The 23,995-nt window shown below is 46.9% G+C and overlaps 1 protein-coding gene across 1 annotated transcript; it reads right to left on the bottom strand.

The window, feature by feature from the left end:
* Positions 1-229: 229 nt before the first annotated feature.
* On the bottom strand, positions 230-20,577 carry LOC119056600 (myosin-3). The gene is made up of 39 exons (XM_053672701.1): positions 20,371-20,577; positions 18,497-18,640; positions 17,929-18,085; positions 17,423-17,450; positions 17,024-17,132; positions 16,309-16,401; positions 15,478-15,541; positions 15,299-15,397; positions 14,402-14,505; positions 14,178-14,316; positions 13,649-13,767; positions 13,414-13,563; positions 12,520-12,690; positions 12,117-12,423; positions 11,930-12,000; positions 11,274-11,361; positions 11,075-11,192; positions 10,339-10,462; positions 10,092-10,228; positions 9,752-10,007; positions 9,323-9,565; positions 9,053-9,229; positions 8,796-8,941; positions 8,625-8,715; positions 7,829-8,218; positions 7,600-7,726; positions 6,408-6,526; positions 6,040-6,236; positions 5,264-5,447; positions 4,444-4,609; positions 4,037-4,161; positions 3,208-3,516; positions 2,887-3,090; positions 2,683-2,808; positions 1,631-1,801; positions 1,433-1,537; positions 1,187-1,282; positions 942-1,079; positions 230-377 (listed from the first exon to the last, which is right to left on the bottom strand). The coding sequence occupies exons 1-39, from the start codon at positions 20,572-20,574 to the stop codon at positions 351-353; spliced, it is 5,823 nt and encodes a 1,940-aa protein (XP_053528676.1). The 5' UTR covers positions 20,575-20,577; the 3' UTR covers positions 230-350.
* Positions 20,578-23,995: the final 3,418 nt, after the last annotated feature.

Below are 23,995 nucleotides of genomic sequence, written 5' to 3'. Positions count from 1 at the left end.
CAAACTCCTTCTCCTCTTCTCTCCCTGCCAAAGCAGTGGTTAACCTAGGAGTATTTTTTTTTCTGATCTCATCTCAAATTTAAATCAAGAGTGATCTCTCCCTATTCCCACATACACATACCAGTTGAATTTATCAAGCCATCTGCTTACCAAGATTTCAACATTAGGCCTTAAAATCTCCAAACAATAAACCATTTCCTCACAGGGAGGAGGAAATGATGAAACAGTCCCAAATTCAAAACAAAATTTATTGCATGTGAAAAGCAGTCAGGCTGAAATTAAGTAAAATGGTCAGGAACCATGAAAATATACATTTTGCTATTTTCTGTCCTGTCCCAGAAGAGGATCATTCACTCTTCACTCTCATGGACCACCATCTGCAAAGACAGTGGGCATTTAGTTATGTCATATGACAGAGACATATTCCCTCCCACTCCCTCTCCTGGAAAGCATCAGGGAGCTGCTTGCTTTTATGTTTCAGTACATGGGATATTTTTGGACCTCAGGGGAATACACAATTGCAAACATGGAGGAACTCACCCATAGCATGAAAACCTGGCACTGAGAGAGAACTATCCCCATACGTTGGGGCTTCCTACCCACAGGTACCTATTTACATGCACAGTGACTGAAAACAGTACCAGCAGAGGGCACTTGACAGACTTCAGTGGGAACTGTTCATGCCTTTCCAGAACAGTGTTTCTTTTATTATGACTTACAGGCCTGGGTTCTAGCAGGGCTTTTTTCAACTAAGTGACCTTAAGCAAATCCCTTCCCTGCCTGAGCAGAGGATCAACCAGTTTTAAAGCTGAGGGTTCTCTAAGGTTCCTTCCAGTTCAAAAACATCTACATCACACTGGGTTCTCCCCAGGTTGTCCAGGGAGCTGCAAGTCCAGCCCACATCTGCTGCTCTCCATCAAGCTCCAACAGAAAGCACCTACCCTGCTGGAGGTGAAGTCTCGGGTCTTAGCACGAAGCTTATTGACTTGAGATTCGGCAATGTCAGCACGTTCTTCAGCCTCCTCGAGCTCATGCTGAGCTTTTCGGAACTTGGTGAGATGAGCATTGGCTTGTTCATCCTAAAACCAAAGAGCCCAGGCAGGTGAGATCAGGGTCCCCCTTCCTTAGAGCTCACCATGAAAGACAGACCAGGCTGCTGTTCTAATCACAAACATGTCTGACTCACAGCCTCCTCAGCCTGCCTCTTGTAGGACTTGACTTTCACTTGAAGTTTATCCACCAGGTCCTGTAATCTCAGCACATTCTTCCTGTCCTCTTCACTCTAAAAATGAGAACATGGAAATGTAGAGTTGTGTGAGGTCTGGCCAATTTTCTGGTGCTAAAGTGTGTCATCCTGTTGTCTGAAGAGAGACCCCGAGGTGGTGTTCACATTTTACAGAGAAAACACATCTCTGGCTTTCTTTCCACTTACCTGGTAAGTTAACTCCTTGACCCGCCGCTCATACTTCCTCAGGCCCTTGACAGACTCAGTGTTCTTCTTCTGCTCCCCTTCAAGCTCAAACTCCAGCTCTCGGATCTGGGGACACAGTTGGGAAGTTAGTCTGGAGCTGGAGCACCAACAAGAGAAGCCGGAGAGCTCTGTTTATGCTGAAGTCCTTCCTGCAAGTACCCGCGTCTCCAGTTTCTGGATCTGCTTCTTCCCGCCCTTCAGGGCCAGCTGCTCAGCCTCATCCAGACGGTGCTGCAGGTCCTTCACCGTCTGCTCCAGGTTCTTCTTCATCCGCTCCAGGTGGGCGCTGGTGTCCTGCTCCTTCTTCAGCTCCTCAGCCATCATGGCTGCCTGAAAAGCAAATCATACCCACTAAGATGCAGGCAAGGATCAAGTGCCTTGGAGATGTTGAAATCAGGATAAAAAGAGGTCCAGAGGCCCTGCTACAGAAAAAGGACAGCAGGTGAGATGAGTGAGCCCACCCTTCCACAAAGGAATGTGAAATGTGCTACACTGGGCACGGAAAAAAACCTAAGAAAGGAAACTTTCAAGGACTTGATGGGAAATGGTTTCTTCCTTTCCTTAAACTGGACTCCTTGGAACTCAGCCCATTTAAGAAAATTATTTCTTTTGTTATCACCATGATCACCAATATATTTCTTCAAAGGAGCCTGAGACCTAGAGAAGACTGATTTGGTACCTAGCGTCACAGGTTTGGAGATAGTGAGATTAAGGAAAGGCCTCTAGAAAGCGAGCATGAACCGGTAGGACAGCAAACTAGTTGCAAGGTAATGTTTTCTATTAGGCAGCTGGTGGCACTGTGGGCACCATAGCCACTGGAAGAGACGTCTGAGTTCCAGAAAGGTTAGGTGCTCCTAAGAGTGAAGCTGGCTTCATGTGAGGTGAATTTTGGTGGGATACTGACATCTGATAGTTTGGAATAAACCATATGTTGAAGGAAAGAAGAGCACAGCTTCCCATGGGCATGAAACAGAATATAAACTGTCCTGGTCTGTTTTTCCTATGCTCCCTTATTTCTCATAGCCGCCTTTTAAATGTTCACAAGGGGCCACACTGACTTCAAGGGAGGTGGGCAGCAGCACATACCACGTGTGCCCTGCGGGAGGCCCCAACCTAGCCAGTGGGAACTGTGTCAGGGTTGGGAAAGGGCAGGGGGCTTTAATGACACACAGTCTAGGCAGTTCCACAGGAGCAGGAAGGAAATGTCATACATCAGTGATGGCCTTCTTGGCTTTCTCTTCAGCATTCCTGGAGTCCCTGCTGGCATCTTCCACCTCACTTTGCAGCTGCATGAGGTCCATCTCCAGCTTCTTCTTGGTGTGGATGAGGCTAGTGTTCTAGGGGGAGAGGCACAGGTATTATTGACCAGGCAGTCTGAGGCTGAAATCCTTCCTGCCAGCCTCCTGGCTCCCCACCTGGGTGTGCAGCAGCTGCACTCTCTCGTTGGAGTCCAGCAGCTCCTGTTCTGCCAGCTTCCGAGCCCTCTCTGTCTGCTCCAGAGATGCGCGCAGCTCCTCTACCTCAGCCTGCAGCAGGTTGGCTCTGCGCTCCACAATGGCCAGCTGCTCCTTCAGGTCCTCCTGGCCCCGGAGAGCATCATCCAGGTGTAGCTGGGTATCCTGGCCAGAGGAAAAAGGAAGTCTAGTTGAAATTCAGGCTTTAAGACCATAAGCCTAGTGGATGACTTTGAGTGCTTGAGGCCAGGAGAGGTTTCCCACCAGGGAGTTATCTCAAACCTTCAGCTGGCCCTGGACACTCCTAAGGTGCTTCAGGGTCTCTGCAGCCTGGCGGTTGGCGTGGCTTAGCTGGATCTCAATTTCATTTAGATCCCCTTCCATCTTCTTCTTAATCCTGATGGCCTCGTTCCTGCTCCGCACCTCGGCGTCCAGGGCGCTCTGCATCGTCTCTACTGTTCTCTGGTAGTTTCTCTTCAGCTGCTCAGTCTCTTCATCTTTCTCAGCAATCTTTCTATCAATTTCTGATTTCATTTGTGTCAATTCCAGCTGTATTCGAAGGATCTTAGCCTCTTCGTGTTCAAGAGCAGCCTTCAAAAAACAAAAACAAATAGCATCAGTGATGGTAAAGAACCTGCTACACTGCCCTACAGGATAATAAAGCACCAATGGAATACTCATAAGTCTAACTCTGCAATTCAGAACCATCTTTAAAAACCAAATTCCTGATTTATTTTCAGTGCAGAAAAGACGTTTCATTGCTATTTGTTCAGATTATACTATCAAGAAATAATAACATTTAAATGATCATGTTTCTTAGGAGAGCAAAACACTGTATGGATATTTTTAATTCATCTAAGATTTTGTAAAATCTCATTTTTTAGACTATTGTAGTATATTGATTTTTTCCAATAAATTTAAGACAAATCACAGTATCATCTCATTCAACCTCACAGTTATGCTGTTTGATAGAAAGAGAACAGGCTTTGGGACTGTGCTTTTTAAAGAGGCAAAAATGAAGACAGAGTGGGGCCAGCTGGCCTCCTGGGGTGGAGCTGCAACAGGACCGTCTCTGTTCCTGCTGCCACTGCCTCCCTAGCATCCTGCTCACCTCTGCTTCCTCAAGAGCCAGCTGGACATCAGCTTTCTCCAGCTCGATCTGCTTTCTTGATTTCTCTAGTTCGTGGATGGTTTTACCATTTTCAGCAATTTGTTCTGTGAGATCTGCTATCTCCTCTGCAAAAAAGAAAGTTACAACTGCATTTGAACACCTGTGCACAGGTTTCCAGACATCATAGGCATCAACTGAATCCTTCGTAACTAGTTTGTTATCACTGTAAGAGTGCTGTTTCCTAGAGATAAGATACTGTATAGAGAAATACTCAAAAATATAATAACCCTTCAGATGATGAACACTTTCTGTGCATGCATTAATGCACATGGGTGGGGGGAATTTGAGCCTGAAGTCACACTCTCTCATACTAGGAAGGGGATTTCAGACGCTTTAAAATTGCTTACGCTCCAAGTTCTTATTTTCTCGTTTCACGGTTTCAAGCTGGTCTAAGGCTTCTTCATAGGCATTTTTCAGTTTGAAGAGTTCAGTGCTCAAGGAGCGGGACTCCTTCAGAGATGCCTCCAGCTCTGCCTGGCTCTCCTCACACTTGGTTTTCCATTCGGCTAGCACCTGGAATACCACAAGAGAAATTACCACCACTTATTAGCACTCTTTTTCCAAGCTTCTAACCAAATAGATCCATTAAGGGAAATCCTCAGAGTTTGTCCCTTGCCTAGCTCCTTGTTCTTGATTAATAGACTAACCAGAATTTTGGTCTGTAACTTTACTCAAGATCCATGATTGATCAGTAACAATTGTCTCCAAAAAGCAAATGGATCCTTTGAGAAGGAATTAGCTAGGAATAACCCTCCCTTTCCTAATATAAAAGTGATCCTATATTTTTAAATATTTCATTAAAACTTTGGTTCAAGTAAACCTATCTGCCCTACCAAAAGGAGGGCTTCCAGAAAGCTTCTCTAGGGGAGTCAAGTTATATTCATACACGTCAGCCATCCAGACAGACCAGCAGCACAGGGGAGGAAAGATGAGTAACATTGTAGAAATGGGCTTGTCTCCACTGACAATATTTGAAAGAAACTTGCACCCCCATCCCATTCCCATTTCATTTCACAGATGAGGAGACTACAGGTCAGTGAAGTCCAAGGACTTGCCCAAGTTCACAGTGCTGGTGTGGGGCAGGATGGGGACCGAATCTCCTCCTTCTATGACTACAAGGTATTCTCCACATCACAGCAGTCAGCCAGCATGAAGCCAACCCCACACCTTGTCAAAGTTCCTCTGCTTCTTGTCTAGAGCTGCAGCCATGGAATTGGCTCTCTCCACATCAACCATCAGGTCCTCGACCTCCCCTTGCAGTCTCTGCTTGGTCTTCTCTAAAGAAGCACATTTTGCATTCACTGCCTCCACCTGTTCCTCGGAATCCTGAAGGCGCTGAGCAAGTTTTTTCCTTGGAGAATATGAAAGAGAAGCAGATGCTATTTAAGTTTCAATCCTCTTGAACATCACTATTCATCATGTTGAAATCACTAATCTTGTGATTCAAATGCCCATTTGTTTTCATAAGCCTAGGAGAATTTTCTGGCTGCTAAAAATCAGTGATCAACAACCTGCCTTGTCTCTAATTAAGATCAAAGTTGTCACCCTGGCTGGTGTAGCTCAGTGGATTGAGCGTGGGCCTGCGAACCAAAAGTTCGAAGTTCGATTCCCCGTCAGTGCACATGCCTGGGTTGCAGGCCAGTTCCCAGTAGGGCCCAGTTCCCAGCAGGGGATGAACCAGAAGCAACCATACATTGATATTTCTCTCCTTCTCTCCTTCCCTTCCCTTCTAAAGATAAATAAATTTTTAAAAATTTTTAAAAAAGATCAAAGTTGTCTATCTTAAGGAAATGTGCTAAGGTCAGGTCCCTCCAGTGGCACAGCACTGCATTAAAAAACATGAGATGCGGAAACATCTAGTGACAAAACAAGTTCATTCCCAAGTAGTTCTCACATCAATGCCCTTTATCATATGATCACTTAAGGTAAATAGAGTCACTCACTTGGCCTCCTCCAGCTCCTCTGTGCGCTGGATGGCGTCTGTCTCATACTTGGTCCTCCACTGGGCAACCTCGCTGTTGGCCTTGGACAGCACCCTCTGCAGCTCAGCCTTGGCTTCCTGCTCCTCCTCATACTGTTCCCGTAGCAGGTCACAGTCGTGGCGGGAGGACTGCAGGGCGTGGGCCAGGGCATTCTTGGCCTGAAAACATCAAGAAAGGGGACAGTCCCCAGGGGATTACTATTTTAATGCTGTGTGCATTGGTGCAATCCAAGTACTCTCCTCCTATCATCATCTAATGAACGAAGTTGACCTGTCCTGCAGGTGGTACTTGAAAATCAGATCACAGAAGCACTCCCTGAGGGGACGCACCTTGCTCTCTTCCTCCAGCTGCCTCTTCAGCTCCTCTATTTGTTGGGTGAATGCTTGCTTGCTTCTGGAAAGTTGGGATACTATACTTTCCTTTTCCTCCAGTTGACGACTCAGTTCACCTGTGTCCAGAAAGAAACATTTTATTAATTCATCCATGAATGTATTCATTTACCAAACTTCTACTGTGTGTAAGGTTCTGTGTTAAGATCAGGGGAGAGAATAAACTATGAGGTGTGGTCCTTTCTTAGGGGTGAAGAATGAGTCCACCGGAAACAAAGTGAAAGCACAACCACAGAAATATTGCTGTAAACAACTAGAAATGTGGAGTGACTTTTGTCAATAAAACCCATGAGGACAATTGTAAGTGTAAACGTGATCAGGAACACCCAAAAACTCCCCCAGACCTTCCAGTGGCTGGTGTTTCTGGCTGTTTGTTGATTCATCATCAAGAGAAATTGTGCTTTCCCAAGAACTTGGTATCTCTAATAATCTGAACATGAACCCTTGGGTGAATATGGTGAGTTCAGGTTTACATGCTTATATGGAGGTAAGAGAAAAAAAAGTGGGGGTGAGAGACTTTAGGACTCTTTCTAACACCAAGATTATTTTGGAATGGCAACTAAACTTCTTGTCTTCATTGTCTTGGTTGTGGCTGCTAGCAAAGGATGGATGCACCAGTGACGACGATAGGCTGCAGAACCAGCACTGGGTAAAACCACATTTCTAGGTGGAAGCCCCAAATAAAATTAAGTTCCCCAATATTCTTATCACATACCAAGGGACTATACAAATTGGCCATGCTCCTTTATTTATTGTCTGGACTGCAGACAATCTGGAAATTTGCACAGCAAGGAGAAGGGCCACGGAGACTGGTTTCGAGAATGAGTCCTGCCTTTCAGACTCTTTTGAGGCAAGGTGACATTAATTTGGAAAGAGTTAGGGCCAGGTAACATTTTGAGGTCCTTTTCTTTCTAGTCTTCTTCTTTCTGTCTTCTTGTTACTAAATTCTCAGTGTCTACCTCCTTCAGGATATTTTTAAAGGCCCCTTTTCTGGGATATTCTAATGGTTTCTCTCCTGAAAAGGTGCTTTAGTAGAAATTCTCTCCCCAAACAAATAGTGCCCTTTAGTTTTGACCAATTGCCCCTTTTAGGGCTGCATGAGGTGTTGCCCCTCCCATGTCCCATCACTCACCAGCCTCACTCTGAAGACGAGACTTCTGTGTTGTCAGTTCACTCAGGGTCCTCTGAATCTCCTCATTCTTGCCCCTGGCCTCACTTAACTGATCCTCCAGAGTTCGACATATTTTTTCCAGATTTGCCTAAAGGTGGCCAAAGAAGAGAAAATTAAGTCAGTGCTGAGATTTAAATGACCCAAAAGGTCTCTTGAATTCCAAACGATGGGCCCCATTCTGCCCAAATACCTTGGATTTTGATACACTCTCCACATTGCTAGAGAGATCGTCAATCTCCAGCTTGAACTCGCTCTTCTCCTTCTCCAGCTTCTGCTTGACCCTCTGCAGGTTGTCTATCTGCTCCCCAAGTTCAGCCACACTGTCCCCATGCTTCTTCCTCAGGGCGGCCACTGTGGCTTCGTGCTGCAGGGTGGCCTCCTCCAGGTCTCTGCGCAGTTTCAGGAACTCAGCCTCCCGCTTTTTGTTCAGCTCTATCTGGGTGGAGGTGACGCCTCCTGCCTCCTCCAGCCGCTCACTCAGCTCCTCTAGTTCCCTGGCGTAGTCACTGCGCTGTTTCTCTGTCTTTGCTCGAGTTGCCCTCTCTGCCTCAATCTCTTCTTCCAGCTCCTCAATTCGAGCCTGTGGAGCCAATTATCCCCAGAGTGACTCACTGAATGTCAAGAACAGGATAGTTTCCATTCCTATTGAACAAGCCAATCCCAGAACTCCTCCCAGAGAAATGTGAGTATTGCTAATCTCCTTTGCTATGACTCTTTCCTGCACCAAGGTGGTCATTACCCTGCAGTGATCAACCCAGGATGTTGTCCATTCAAGGAAAGGTCGACTCAAAATAATTCAATTATACATTTTATTTTAAATCATATGAAAAAATTATTCATACTGCTCTGTCAGCCTAGCAGAAAGGAAACCACCCAGGAGGCAGACCCATGGCGCTGCCCACTGGCTCACATTGGCTTATAGCACAGAGAACCCAGCCCATGGTGAGGAACCCATATGTAAAAGAAAATTCCAAAACACCTCGTACCTGTAGCTCTTTGATTTTCTTCTGAAACTGGAGGCCCAGAGTCTGTTCATCTTCCACTTTGCTCTGCAGTTGACTATATTCAAAATCTTTCCTGTGAAGGAAAATGTAGAATGTGTGAAGAAAAAATACCCAGTAACTTACAAAATTGAAATCAGTGGTCTTAGAGCATACTTCTTGAGCCTTTCGTCCAGCTGTTGCTTATCATTCTCCAGATCTAATATGGACTCATGGGCAAGCTTCAAGTCTCCCTCGAGCTTCCTTTTGTTCCTTTCCAGGTCTACACGGAGCTTCTTTTCTTGTTCTAGGGAGCTTTCCAGCTGCAAAAGGCATGGTTTCCTTTTGAGAACAAATGCTTTGTGCTAGAGGATTTGGGGAGGCTCTTCCAACCCAGAAGTTCTAAGGACTGCCAATTAACAGAATTTACTTACATCATCAACTTGCTGTTCCAGTTTGCTCTTGATTTTACTCAAAGAATTGACTTTGTCTTCTTCAGCTTGGAGATCATCCAGGGCCTGCTGATGGGCCTCTTGGAGGGCCTTCTTTTCCCTGGTTAACTTTGCAATTGTTTCATCCAACCCAGCGAGCTCCTCAGTAAGGTTTTTAACCTAAGAAGAAGTCATAAGCAATTGTAAAAGCAATACAATTTGGTTTGCAATGACAACATCAAGTTGGAAAGGTCCACAAAGAGAGTACCTTACCTTGTTTTCTGTGGCATGCTTTTCCTTTTCAACCTTGGCCAGTGTCAGCTCAAGGTCATCAATGTCTTTCTTCAGTTCTGAACATTCATCCTCTAGTTTTCGCTTCTTGGCTGTCAGCTCAGCATTGATCTCTTCTTCATCCTCAGCTCTCTCAGTCACCTCCTTGATTTTGGCTTCCAGCTGGAACTTGGCTTTGATCAGTTGATCACATCTTTCCTCGGCATCTAACAAATTTTCACTCTCCTTTAAAAAAAAAGAATCATGATTTCCTTTAATGAGATAAGGTTTGTGACAGTCCAGCAGTTTGTTATATATGAAGTTTTTTATGAAGCATCTAAACTAAAAAGCAAAAGTCCCACCAAAATTGTAGTTTTCTTAAGTAACCAATCTAGAAGGAAAGTGAAAACAAAAAGGTTTCTAAACACATACAGCTTGTACTTGGAGCTGCAGGTCATTCTTCTCTTGTACAAGAGTCACCAATTTTTCCTCCAATTCCTTCCTTTTTGCCTCTGACTTGGCCAGTTCTTCTTTGGTTTTCTGAAACTCTTCCTTCATGGTGGCCATTTCCTTCTCAGTCTCTGCACTCTTGAGGAGGGGCTTGATCTTGAAGAACAGTTTCATCCAGGGCCAGTGCTTGACGTTCATGAATGAGCGAATGTTGTACTGGATGCAGAAGATGGACTCCCTAAAAACAAAATATTGGTTATTTCTAAGAGATATCCTCCATGTTCTCAAAAAAGCACATGTTTAAATAAAGACCCTGTTCAACCTTCTCTGCACCATCTTCTGGAATTCCACACGCATGAGAAACCCTCTGCACACAGCTTGTGTCCGAGTGATCAGTTTGGCCAGGCGGTCATCACGCATTTCTTCCAGCGTTCCCAGCAAGCCAGCTTTGAAGAACACCTTGCAGGGGTAGGGGGAAGGTGGGGAGGGCAGGCGGATGATGTGAGTAAGTGTTCCGGAGAAGTCTAAGAGGGGCCAAAGGCCAGTATCTGTCAGAACTGACGTATTACCTTGGTGTGCCCAAATTTGTACTGAGTGTGGTCGATATCAATGGATGCCAGCAGCTTTTCACAAGCTTTCTTACTGTCGATGAACTGTCCCTCGGGGATTGCACTGGCGTTCAGCACTCGGTATCTGCCCATGTGAACACAGAAACAATCAGAGGCTGTTGGCGCGAACACAAACCTTGGAAACTGTCTAGTTCAGATGTCTCTTCCTACAGGCAAGAAAGCCAAGGTCCAGAGGGGGGAAGAAACTTGCTCATAATCACATTGCTGGATAATATCCAAGAATCTAGGCCTCTGGGTTCTTAGTCCAGGTCTTCTCTGCCATGTGCAGTATGTATACTGTGGCCAAGTGGTAGGTGATTTTTACATCAAAGTCCATAACTATTCTGTTGAAATGGGCCTTTTCATTGGTATTTTTCACTCTTAAATTCTAGTACTTGCACTTCTTATCAAGAATCATATAAACCAGAGACATGGAAATGAAGAAAAAATTGACAGTGACCAGAGGGGAGGGAGGAGGGAGGGAATGGGGGAAAAAAGGGGAAATGTCGTCAAGGAACAGGTATAAATGACCCATGGACAAAGACAACAGTGAAGGGGAGGATTGAATGTGGGAGGTAGGGGTAGGTAGGGCAGGGGAAAGTAATAGGAGGAAAATGGGACAACTGTAATTGAACAAGAAAAATAAAAATAAAAACTTAAAACAAAAAAAAATTATATAGGACTTTTCGTGACGCACCTTTGTTTAAAATCCCCATAGAGAATCCGATTTGGGAAGCCCTTGCGGCAGATGCGGATGCCCTCCAGGACCCCGTTGCAGCGCAGCTGGTGCAGCACGAGGCTGTGCTCCATGGCTCCTGAGAGGAAGCCCGAAACCTCAGTTCCACACGCAATCCCCTACAAATGGACCACCACCCAGAGAGCAGCTGGCATCTTACCTGGGGTTTTGGTTTCATTGGGAATTATACAGCGCACGAAGTGAGGGTGAGTAGTTCTTAAATTTGACATTAGCTTGTTCAGGTTTTCCTAAGAGAAAAAGATTAAATTTGATAGCCTATTTGTTGGCTTTTATAAACATAGAGATACACTGTAATGAAAAGTAAGATATAGTACGTTTTAAACTTACCATGAATTCTAAGGAATAATGAAATTATTAACTCATTCTTTTAATAATCCTGTGGCTAGAGACGTGGGCAAAAATAAATAAATAAACCTATATAATAGTCCTTTGTGTCACAGTGAGCCAGAGACAAAAGAGAAAAGGCCCTCTGATCTGAAATTAGCTTAAGAGATGTATCCAGCCCCACTGGATGAATGAGGTGCCCCTGCCTGAGTCCTTCAGAGAGGTCAGAAAGTTTGTGCAGGAGTCTCACCTCCAGGCCAGCTGATACAGCTAGTTACAGTACAAAGTGACGCCTGAGTCCTGCTCCTTCATCTGGTGGACCTCACCAAACCAGCGCCCAGCTTCACCAAGTGACAGTAATCCGGTTAAGACCATATTACTGTTCTTGCATAAACAAGGTTAGAATCTCTACATTGCTCATTGTGCAATGACTCAAACCAGCTACGGCAAATAAACTTGTATGTTTCTTACCCTGAAAAGAGCAGAGACAGTTTGGAAGGAAGAACCCTTCTTCTTGGCAACTTTCTTCTTTCCACCATCAGCTGAAAGAAACAACATTGTCCCATGCTTGTTAGGAGATCAGTGGAGGTTTCTCAGTCCTGTGGACTGAACTGATAGGAGGAGGCACAACTATAGGGCACTCTGGGGAGTTAATTACCATCTGTGGTGGCAAAGGTGGCATAGAGGTGTGCCAGGAGCCTGTTGGAGGATTTCTGGTACAGCCCAACAACCGTCTCATTGAGGGGGTCCTTGTTCTTCTCCAGCCAGCCCAAGACACTGTAGTCCACAGTGCCTGCATAGTGGATCAGTGAGAAGTGGGCCTCAGCCCTGCCTTTGACAACCTTGGGCTTCTGGAAGTTGCTGGACTTGCCCAGGTGCTGGTCATACAGCTTGTTCTTGAAGGAGGTGTCTGTGGCCTTGGGGAACATGCACTCCTCTTCCAGGATGGAGAAGATGCCCATGGGCTAGATTTAGGTAAAATGTACTTGAGGTAAATAAGAGCTATGGGGTGAACAGCAGAGTACGCAAGGAGAGGTCACCGCACTGATAGGATAGGGTACCTTCTCGATGAGCTCAATGCAGGCAGCCAGGTCCATCCCAAAGTCAATGAAGGTCCACTCAATGCCTTCCTTCTTGTACTCCTCCTGCTCCAGCACGAACATGTGGTGGTTGAAAAACTGTTGCAGTTTCTCGTTGGTGAAGTTGATGCACAGCTGTTCCAGGCTGTTATACTAACAACAAAATATAATGTTCGTGTGAAAAGTTGGACTTCTTTCAAAATCAAACACTCATCCACTTTCCTCCTCATTACCCAGGCTCTAGCTAGCTCATTTATGCTTTCAGACAGTCATGTTCTCCAGCACCTGGCTTAGAGCGCATCTTTCCTTTGCAGTCTTCTCCATACTTCCAGGGGGAAGGAAGGTGCTTTTCTCGCTCCCGAGATTCCCCGGTCTGGGTCTCTCCTGTGCACTGAGCACAGGCTGCCTTATTTTGTAGTTACTCTTCAATTTGCCTTACAAATTTCTTGTCTTCCTCTATAGACCACTAGCTCATTTTTTATTTACCTGCATGTCTTCTATCTAGTAGACACCAAATACACACTTTGATGAATAGCTATATGATTCTAACCCAGAACCAATAGGACATTTATGTACAATATTGCATAATTGGTTTATTATCAAATTCTCCACATGCCTGGTCTCTCTAAGTCAGTAATTACATTTTTTATTCATTGAACTATATCCTTTAAAATGGCACTTGGCTGAAGCACTCTCCCTCTTAAAATAATACAAATCCTCCCCACATTCTCTTCCATCTGATCCACCCTCCATCTAGGTTTCCCACAAAATATGACATTATGACATGCTGGCCACCTTGATGTCTTCCCTAGAGAATCATGAAAACCATTCCCCTTGTGCAATGCCACATGAAAACATGGGAATAAACACACGAACCTCAAAGATCTCGAAGCCTGCAATGTCTAAAACTCCAATGAAGTGTTGTCTCGGTAGCTTCGTGTCCAGTTGCTGGTTAATGCGAGTGACCATCCACAAGAACAACTTTTCATAAACAGATTTGGAAAGGGCATTCACGGCATGGTGGACCTGTTGGGAAAGATCAACAGATGAGTCTTAAGACAGTGGCCATCGTGCACCCATGTCCCTTCCCAGCCTGGAAGTAGTTGCTTACCTGATCCACAGTTTGACCTTTGGTAACATACTCATTCCCAACTTTCACCCTGGGGAAGCACAGAGCTTTTAGGAGGTCCGAAGAGTTCAGGCCCATCAGATAAGCCGTCTTGTCAGCCACTAGCAAGAAACGAAAAATGATTACAAAGGGAAACTACTGACACTTGGCAAAGTAAAAGAACCACTTTGAAAATCATCCAGGTGTTGCCAAGCTGGGCGAAGTCTGTCTCATATCTATAAACTGTTTATATGTGGTCAATGGAAGCTAAGTCACTCAGAGAATAGGACAGATTTTATGAAAAGGCAAGATTGGTTTCCAGAAAGCCCTGATCATTTCTCATAGCATCTGAAAGAGGGCCATTCCAGTGATTCAGCAAACTCATGTGCAACAGTGCCTATATGTAATTGAGCCCTGGAGGGTTCACTTCCCCAGGTAGAAGGAAGATTAATCACTCCCAAAAGAGGCGCCAGATAACCTCAGTGGAACATACCCACCCAACCTTGGCTTATACCCTGTTGTGATTTTGTACCTTCGGTGCCATCTGGCTCTGCCTGCTCCTCCCTCTGTTTCTGCTTGAACTTCATGTTCCCATAGTGCATCACGGCTCCCGTCAACTTGTAGAGTCCAGATTTCTCTTCTGGAGTGAAGCCCAGAATGTCAATGGCACTCTAGCATTGAAAGAACAGCATGTCAGTGAGCTGACCCCAGTGACCAAGGACGAGCACCCCCCTTTCTCTCTGTCCTACTACTGACATCCGTAGCCAGCAGCTCCTCGGCGTCATCGATGCTGGCAACCAGGATTTCACCCTGGCTGATGAAGGGGTAGTCGTAAGGGTTGGTTGTAATAAGCAGCAGCTCTGCAAGTAGTGAGAGGAAGTCACATAGATGCAAAGAAAACACCCACCCCATAGATTTGAGCTCCGTATTCTAGTTTGAAAGTTTTGCTGGTGGAGCCCAGATTGAATTGAGAGTTAGCAATCTCTTTTAAACAGCCTCATGATACTCAAGCTATGACTGAATACAAAATGTCCAGAAAAGACTGTGCCCATGCATTGTAGACTAAGAACCCCAAAGAGAATGCAGTATTTAAATTCTTTTGCTTTGCATGCAAATGGTGCTTATTGATGTAGGTTTGGAAAAGTTAAAAGGGAAAACTGGCTTAGTATGGGTCAGGTAGGAGCCCATGTTCCCACTGAGGGAAGCACAGTTTAAAAAGCTGCAGCCTATTTCCAGTCTTGGGACCAGAAGGTTGAGCAAACACTCAAAGGGCAGGGAAGATGGTATGCATAGGGCCCATGTTAGGTGCAGAACAAAGTGCAGGGTGACCATCCACAGGCTGCAGTATTCTGATTTTGCACTATGTAGGAGGGTTAGTTTCCGTATCAGACACAAGGGGGCGCTAAAGGACAATTAAATGCTTAGTCATTCAGAAGGTTTTCATAAACCAATGATAATTCAGTAATGGTTTGATCTCATCAGTTGGATTCGTTGTTTTTTTTTTTCCTCCCCAAATTGGCATGTCACTGTCAATAGAGCTACAAATCATTTAGAAAACAAACTGTTGCCTGTGGAGGCCCCTATGCCCTACTTGGTCCAGCGATGTCAGAGCAGAAATGCGGAAAAGACCAACTCCACTGGGGTCTTGCTCACCTATGAGCTCAGGCTTTTTGTTTGAAAGAATCTGGTAGAAGATGTGGTAACTTCTCTCAGCTTTCAGCTGGAAGGTGACTCTAGATTTCTCCAGCAGATCTGTGAACACAAACACAGGACTGTTTTCCAAATTGCTCCCGCCACCCTGAGGCATCATCTGATCTCAATTATCTACTTACAAGTTTCAATATCTGCAGAGGCCAGCTTCCCCGTGGTACCGAAATGGATTCGGATGAACTTGCCCTTGGAGGGAAAGGAAAACCAGCATTTACTGTGACTCCAACTATTCCTGCTAGACTCCTGGGTCTTGTGAACAGAAGATTTATTTCTCTATAATTTGAAATTAAACAGGCCCTCCTCTTTTCTCCCCTCTTCTCTTACCAATTTGATATGCCCTCCTTTTACTCCCTCTATTCCACTCTACCTCTAAACCACCCCACCCCAAGCAGTCAACAGAGTCAGAGACTGATTTTTTTTCAAGTCAAAAATCAAACCATATCATTTCCCTGCCAAAAGAATCCTTCAGTAGCTCCCTGAGTAAAATCCAAACTCCTTCTCACGATCTGCAGATGTCTGCATAGCAGGTCTCTTTCTGCCTCTTCCTTCACCTCATAGATGCACCGCCTGCCCACCTCTCTACACCCAGACAGATCCTCTTATGTCCCTCGACTAGACCAGGCCTTCTCCTTCTTCAGAGGCTGTGCACTTGCTTTGCCCTTTGTCCCCCCCCCCCACCCTGCAGAGCTCTGGTTCACAGTCCCCGCTCCTACCCAGAGGCTTTCCCTGCCCACACTGTCTAAAGAGTACCCTGGCCTCAATTACTCTAATACTGGCCCTGTTTATTGAACTTCATGTGAATGTTTTGTTATCTGAAACTATCTTCTTGGTTTGATTCATGCTTCCACTGTCCATGCCCCCTGGACTGTAACCTCTCTAAGGACAGAGACCTTGCTCATATTGTAGGCCACAGAGAAAATCCCAGCTCCCAGCGTAACTGAACTCAGACTCACAAAGCGAGAGGAGTTGTCATTCCTCACGGTCTTGGCGTTCCCGAAAGCCTCCAGCAACGGGTTGGCACTGATGATTTGGTCTTCAAGAGTCCCCTAGTACATGAGATCAAGGGAAGAAGAAGCAACAGAAAGAAAGTAAGCAATGCTTCCCAGCTCTGCCACGCCTGCCTGGTGGTCAAGGCAAAGCCAATCCCTCCCTCCCTGACTCTGCAGCTTAAGGATGAACCAAACCAACAGCAAGTCTTGTTCAAACACATCTTTGCCTTTTTGTTTTGTTTGGCTATAGCTGAGTGTCTTGACTTAACATTCCTTTACAGCTTCTGTTCCATTCCTTTACAATGAACTGTTCCAATCACTTAGGTTGTCTGATTCACTTCTAAGTGTTGCAACTTTTTTGTTTAGAAAGGTAACTACAGGCTGCAGTTCTCTCAAGTGGGCGGATGTGACTCTCCCATAAAAGAAGCAGCTCTCTGATTCTCCTGAACCGGCCTTTCTTAGAGCCTTATTTCCAACCCCACCCCCCACCTGCAAAAAAAGGTAGGATCTGGTCCTCTATACAGGGTCATCTAAGATTACTGGTTGTCCTTTCAGATTTTCAATCCTGGCCCGCTGTCCTTTCCTTGAAGAAGGGGAGTGTTTGTGGCCTCCCTCCACTCCTTTATCCAGAGTTAAAGGATGGACATGAGGGCACGGTGAATCTTCCTCGGCTCTATACCTTCATTTTGGAGTCCTTCTTCTTGGCAAGATCTCCAGTAGCTGCAATTGTTGCAAAGTACTGGATGACCCTCTTGGTGTTCACTGTCTTTCCTGCCCCGGATTCTCCACTATTTAGAGAGATGAAAAGAGAGAGAGGGAAAGAAACAACTTCTATTAGTGTAACTGGTGTCTCCAAGATGTCACACAGAGACCTGGACATACTCTAAGCCACATCAAACACACATCTACTGAACGAGTGTGAGAGACCACACGGAGAGGCAGGGCCCAAGGGGGGCTCCACAGCTGAGCTGACCAAGGATGGGCATTTCCGGTTTTCTGGGGCCTTCCACGTATCTCCTTGTCCATGCCCCAATCTACCTTTTCTCCTGTGAAACTGCTTTATGCCTTGGAAACTTACGTGATCAGAATGGACTGGTTTTCACGATCTGCCAAAGGCAAAAATAAAATAGAGTTGATGACGATATAAAAAGAGCTTCCCAGTTTTACCCCATTTCTTGGGCAGTCCTAGTTCAATGCACAATCCCTCTCCCCTCTGATAGTTTGTTTAGTCCTAGATGGGAGCTTGAGAATGAGACCCAGAGAGGTTGGGCCCCTGATTAAACCTGGCCACTGGCTTCTGACTGTATTAGGTTGAATCACATGAAATTGTCAGCACTGTTTTTGGTCCATAGAAATGTTACTCTCATAGGGTTTAACCAATATTTGCATTAAATGAAAACTCCTCAAGAAGGCTTGCAAGGGGCTTGGGGATCTGGCCTCTTTCTGCCTCTCTGAGCATCTTTGCCCCCTCTCCTTTGCATGGAGGTCACAGGCCTGACAGGCAGGCCCAGGACCATGGGGCGCTTCTCCGAGTCCCGTGCAGCGCCTGCCCCACCACTCCAGGCCTCCTCCTCGGATACCTACCAGTCAGCATGAACTGATAGGCATTGTCAGAGATGGAGAAGATGTGGGGTGGGGCCTCCTGGCGCTTTTTGCCTCGGTAACCATCCACCACCTCAGGGTTGTACACCGGCAGCCACTTGTAGGGGTTGACAGTGACACAAAAGAGGCCTGAGTAAGTCTGTGAGAGAGTAGAAAACATATCTGTGTATATGTATGAATCCATAAAACCTTATGCCTCTCTTATTTACCACTTTCCTTTACAGTATACTACTAAAGGAGGGGAAATAAAATTTTTATTTATAGGTGAGGCAAGTGAGGCTGGGGGCAGGAGGCCATATACAGCTGGTGAGTGATAATGCTGAGACCCAAATCTTTTCTGCAACCTGCTCACTCTTCCTGCTGCCAGCCCCCCTTCTTCCAGCTCATCTTCTTCCTGTCCCATTCGTCTCTCACATTCTGTCTTTCCCTTCCCCCCCTTCTTCCACTTTTCTTCTTAGCTTAATCAAACACTAATCTTTCATTCACACAAGCATCTGCACCCCCAGCCCAGCCAACGCGCCAGGAGAGCACTGCCAGCGTGGGCACGGACATAGATCATCCAGGAGGTATAGCGGTCCTTGAGGTTGTACAGCACGGCCGGCTCGTTCAGGTGGGTCAGCATGGCCATGTCCTCGATCCGGTCGAACTTGGGTGGGTTCATCGCATACACATCCTCTGGTTTGACCACCAGGGTCTGAAAGGGAAGCAGTGCAGTGCTTACCAAAGGTTCTCTGTGAGGTCCGCCCGCTGCAGACCTGTCACCCAGGAAGAGGCCTGTGAGCCGAGGAGCAAGCAGAGAGAAAACGCGAGGGAGACAAGGTTGAGGGCAGCTGGCAGTGGCGGTGACAATGTGATGTGTTTCTGTCGTGCAAGGCTTTAGTTTCTTCCTCTGTGATGGGTCTCAGGGGAGGGAAGGATGACAAAAATGAGGACCCAGCACCTCTGCAGGTGGATGCAGGGGACGCTGCTGGACAGGTGCAGGAAGAATTTTACACTCGGGAATACTAGGTGGCCCAAACCCTGCTCAACAGCAGATGGGCTTGTTCCAATCTACTTAGAGAACTACATGTGCACTGGGGTCTCTGAGACAGGAATGGAAGAGAAAGAAGGAGGTGGCATTGGAGCAGCAGACTGGCACCCACAGTTACCTGTATTCAGAGCTCTCTGAAAGCACCTGTCCAGCCCCCCACCCTGAATCTTGCCCTTTCACCACCCTCCCACCCATGCTTGTGAAAGAGAACCTAGCCCCACCTCAGCCCCTCCCCACCTCTCTGGGGTCAGAGTGTTATACGCAGGTAAAGGCCCCATGAGGCAGAGTAGTGGTTCCAAGCACAGACAGTGTGTTTGTCCTTCCATGGGGAGGAAAAGCCTCTCACCCTGTGCCCTGAGGCTCCCTCAGTCAGGCACAGGGTGTGTGGGCCACCCTCCTCACCCTGGACCTGCCCTCACTTCCTTTCTTGCTCAGACTTCCTTTGAGGATGAAGCACAGCCCTGTCCCATCTTTGGACAAGGGAATGGGAAACCTCCCTTTTCCTGCCTTCAAGCAGAGATTTGCTTAAAACCCCAGGTAGCCAGCCCTCCTTGGGAATGGTGGAGACTGTCTCAGATTGTCATTCTTTACGTCTAGCTTCCATCTTCCCTGCTGCTTTGTAAGCCCAATCTTAGCTCCATTCCTAAACATACAGAAAGCCCCACTCTGGAAGGGCCAGTGCTCGCTAGCTCTGGAGGGCAGTGAGTGTTCAAGGCTTGTTCACATCATGCCCAGCTTGGGCATGGCCACCTGGGAAAGCTGGGTGCCATTTCTTTTACTTTTCTCCCTCACATCTTCTTTTTCCTGCCTTTATTTTTAACTTTTCTTGCAACTTTCCAGATTCTTCTGGTCTGAATTTCAGAAATTAGTGAAGTCCAGAATTGCTCCTAGCAGTCCCACCGTGACCCTGGCCATGGTGGGCACATTGCCCATGGTCTTCAGGACTTGGGGAAGCTGCCGTTTCACACGGAGATTGTGGTCAGCAAGGGTCCCCCACTGCTGTCCTTACTTCCACAGTTAGACAAGCACTGCTAGAAGGATTAGGGGGAAACCTAAGCTACCAAAGGAGAGCATTGGACTCCCAACTGCACTCCCTTGGGATGCACAAGCCAGATACCTCTGACTCAGAGCCGCATGAACAGAGACGAAGCACCTGAACAGGAACTGCCTCAAGCAGCCACAATCAGGCCTTTTCCCATCCAGCAGCTTGAGGTCAACATCTGCTCTGCTTTCTCCAAGGAAGCTAAACAGTGACACTGGGAGAGGCCTTCCAGTGCCAAAGCCACATGGGGCTGGGACCAGGTCCAGGGCTGGGGCGGGGGCCACACAGGGACTAGGCCGCTGTGGGAGCAGACAGTGGGCCTGCAGAGACTGGGGGCATGGACAAGGCTTACGCGGTTGTCTTCGGTTTCCACCATGACTTTCCCATCCTGGGTACTCTTAATTTTCCCCTTGGCATATTCTTCCTTTGAGTCGACCACAAAACAGTAGGTTTTGGCATCAAAGGGCTGGTTCTGAGCCTCGATCCTCTCCTTTTCCGACTTCCGGAGGAAAGGAGCAGCTATGCCGAACACTTCCATTTCAGTGTCGCTACTCATGGTGCAGCTAGAAGGTAAACCCAGAAGGTGAGCCCAGCCCTCCCCCACCCCCTCTCTGGCCCTCATCCTAGCAGCTCCACCCATTAGCCTTAAGTGCTGGGAAAATCAAGTAAGTCCACGTCTATGGGGTGGCTGTTCTGTGCAAAGGTTATAGCCCATGCCCTCCATCATCTGAGGCTCAGATTGGTGAAGGGCCTGGAAGTGAGTGCAGCTCACTCGGAACCTCACTTTCTTTAAAGTCCAGGCATTGCTGAGGGAAGCTTTAAAAATAAATACCATAAAAAATAAAGGCCATTCACCCTGGCTGGGTAGCTCAGTTGGGTAGAGTGTCGTCTTAATATACAGAGGTTGCAGGTTCAATCCCCAGACATGGCACATGAGAATTAACAAATAAATGCATAGGAAGTGGAATGACAAATCAACGTTTCCCTCTTTCTCTCCCTTTCTCTGCCTCGCTCCCACCTTGCTCTCTCTCTAAACCCAATAAATAAAAATTCAAGAATAAAGGTCATTCTCAAAGAGATTCTGCTCAATGGCAAGTAGCTAAGGAATTTTTGAACCATGTTGAATCGAGGTGGTCTCCTCCTCATACAAGGAAAACGGCCGCGCTTCCTCCAGTGGCTGGAACCAGGAGCCGCATTGGACCCCAGCCTCCCATTGGGAAATCTCCCACGGTGCTGCCTCCTCTGTTGCTCTCCAGCCTCCCCGGTCCCTGCCCGAGCTCTCTCAGACTCTGCTCCCTCCGGGCCTTGGGGAGGTGAGAGGGAACCTGAGATCACCTAGGGGTTCCCACTAGCCGAGGGACGTGGCCAGAATTCTCACCTGGGTCACACTCACGGGGGAGAGCAGAAGGCCACAGCAGCCGTGGAAAATCAGACCTGCAATAAGTGCACAAAAAGAAAACTTGGGTCCTGGCAGGTCTAGTTCAGCTTTGAATCACCTCTTGACAAATTAATTAAATGAAGAGAAAGGACTAGTGACTTAAAAAGAGCCTTACCCCAGAGACAGACTGGAGGAGCAAGTGGGACAGGACCCACAGGTAAGACATTAAGGTAGTAAAAGCCCACAAACCTGGCTTCTACTAGCTCACCATGTAACGTCCTTCAGTCTACAATGCCTCCCATTCAGAATTGGGAAATAAAAATAGAGTCTCTGTTTTAAAAGCTTGTGGTTCCAAGCCTGGGTCAGGGAGAAATCTCTAAGATCAGCTAACTGACACCCAGACCATGTGATGATCTTGAAAGAGGGGGACATGTGACAGGCACACAGCCCAGGTGGGAAAGGTAAAAACAGAGAAAGGCACGGAATCCCAAGGTGCCCTGCTCTGCCCAAAGAGGCAAAGGGGGGACGTGATCATGGGGGACAGGCCAAGGTCCACAGAGTGTCCAGGGGGGTCCACCCATGAGGAGAGTGGGGAGAAGAAAAGGGCCTGAAAGCTCTTTGCTTCGGTGGGTGCTGGAGGCAAAGTATGGCTGGGCATTCGGGTCTGGAGAGTTGTGGCTCCACCTCTACCTACTCTTAGTGAAGCCTGGAAGGGCCCTGGTGCATAGCACTTGGCCCCAGGGAGGAAAAGCTCAACCATGCAGGAGGGGTTGTGACTTACCTCCACCCACAAGAGCAGCTACAAAGGGGCTGCAGCTGGCCTGGGCTTTTATAGGCCCCACTAACTCCCATGGCTCATTCCTTTTCTATATTTGGAAAGAGAATGACCGACACCACAGACTGAGAAGTGGCTCCTTCCTCACGTTTTTTTTTGTTTGTTTGTTTTTGGTTGTTGTTGCCAGGGGAAAAGTATTTATAAAAAAATGCACAGGATCATAACCACTTTTCCAACTCTAGAGTGTTGGGAGTTTGGGATGCCTTTTTCTGAACGTGGGGCCAGTGCTCCTTTCCTCTCTGTGAGGGCCCCACCCTCTGCGGAGGCCCCGCCGGGCTCCCCAAGTGGCTGCTGCCCAGCCTGGACATCAGAGTGAGCCCCAGCCCAGGGTCAGAGCTCAGGCAGTGATCAGCTTAGAAACCTCCTCATGTAGGAAAATGAATGAAACAGAAAGAGGTCAAATCCTCTGGAATTTTGAGTAAGACTTTTGTCACAACACAGGGTTGTGACAGAGCTGTGTGATTATAAGACGAGAACAACAAGAAGAGTAATTCTTCGGCCCTGCCTCCCTGCCTCTGCCCACTTCTTCTTCGCCCTCCTTTTACTGTGTAACTTTGTGTTTCATTAGTATCATTACTAACTTAATTCTTTCTCAAGCACCAGTAAGACCAATAAGTAAATTAATGATGGGGAGCCATTCCACCAGCCAGTACGCACAGCAACAGCTGCTTAAGGCCCCGCTGTGATTAAGATACACTACCAATTAGGAAAGACCAGCTGCTAGCTTAATGGGGGCAGGGGAGAACAGTGGTGGCCTACAGAGAAAGGGGGTGTGTGGGGGTGGGGTGTCTAACAAATGTGGTTGTTTCTAAATCAGGTTTGGAAAAGAAAGCCTCAGAGAAGAGTAAGGGTATATATAGTTGAAGCTCTTGCCCTTCCCATTCTACTTTGTGTTTGCTTTTTCTGAACCAGTCTTTAGGAGTGGCCAGCAGGCATGCTGCGGTTGTTAACTGTAGATAGAACTGTGTGTCCACAGTACTCACTCAAGGATAGAGACTGAGTCCTTCCACCGCACCAAGCACAGCTGTGGAGCCACTCAAAGAGGTGAGGGTCCCCCGGAGAAGGGACATTAATTAAACCCTTATTCTATGCTGGCACCCATACAAAGTGCTTCAAGAAGATACAAAAGGAAAATATTATAAATAATGAGTCGATTGTTCTTAATACGTGGGCATTTTCACTTCAAAGCAATATGTTCATTAAGTGCCTGTTCTATGAAAGCCAGGCAAGGTGAGTTGCCCCCAGAGGCGCCAGTGGGGAAAGGCTGCTGACCCACTGGCTTGCTATAGGATGCTGTGTAAGTCTTTGTGCTATTGTCTGGCCATCTCCTCAGGAGGCCTGGTCAGGACAGCCACAGGACAGGTAAATGTCACCTGTGGGAGCAGGTGTGAATAAGTCCCATGGAGCCACGGGACACTGCAAGTGTCTCTGGCTATCTCAGGCAGACCATGGGTAGAGAGCTCTGTCTGGAGGGGCTTTGTGAGAGAGTGGGAGATGAAACATGGGTCACTTTGAAATTTTCCTTTTTCCTTTTTGTTTAGAGAGAGAGAGGGGAAGGTATTGAGAACCACCTTGCCTAGTTTCAGAAGCTGTAACACCCCCATGGCTAAGGCTGAGTGAGCGACCTTCGGACCATAAAGCCACTAAGGAGACAAAGCTTATCTCCCTGGCAGGGGTGCCACCTCTGCCCCTTTTACTTCACCCTGCCTAGCCCCCAGTGCTTGATCAATTAGCCAATGACAGGTAAGATTCCTCAAGGGAGGG

This window comes from Artibeus jamaicensis, unplaced genomic scaffold, assembly GCF_021234435.1.
Source record: "Artibeus jamaicensis isolate MK-2021 breed Jamaican fruit bat unplaced genomic scaffold, CSHL_Jam_final contig_781, whole genome shotgun sequence".
NCBI lineage: Eukaryota > Metazoa > Chordata > Mammalia > Chiroptera > Phyllostomidae > Artibeus > Artibeus jamaicensis.
This window is presented reverse-complemented; position numbering and strand designations above follow the sequence as displayed.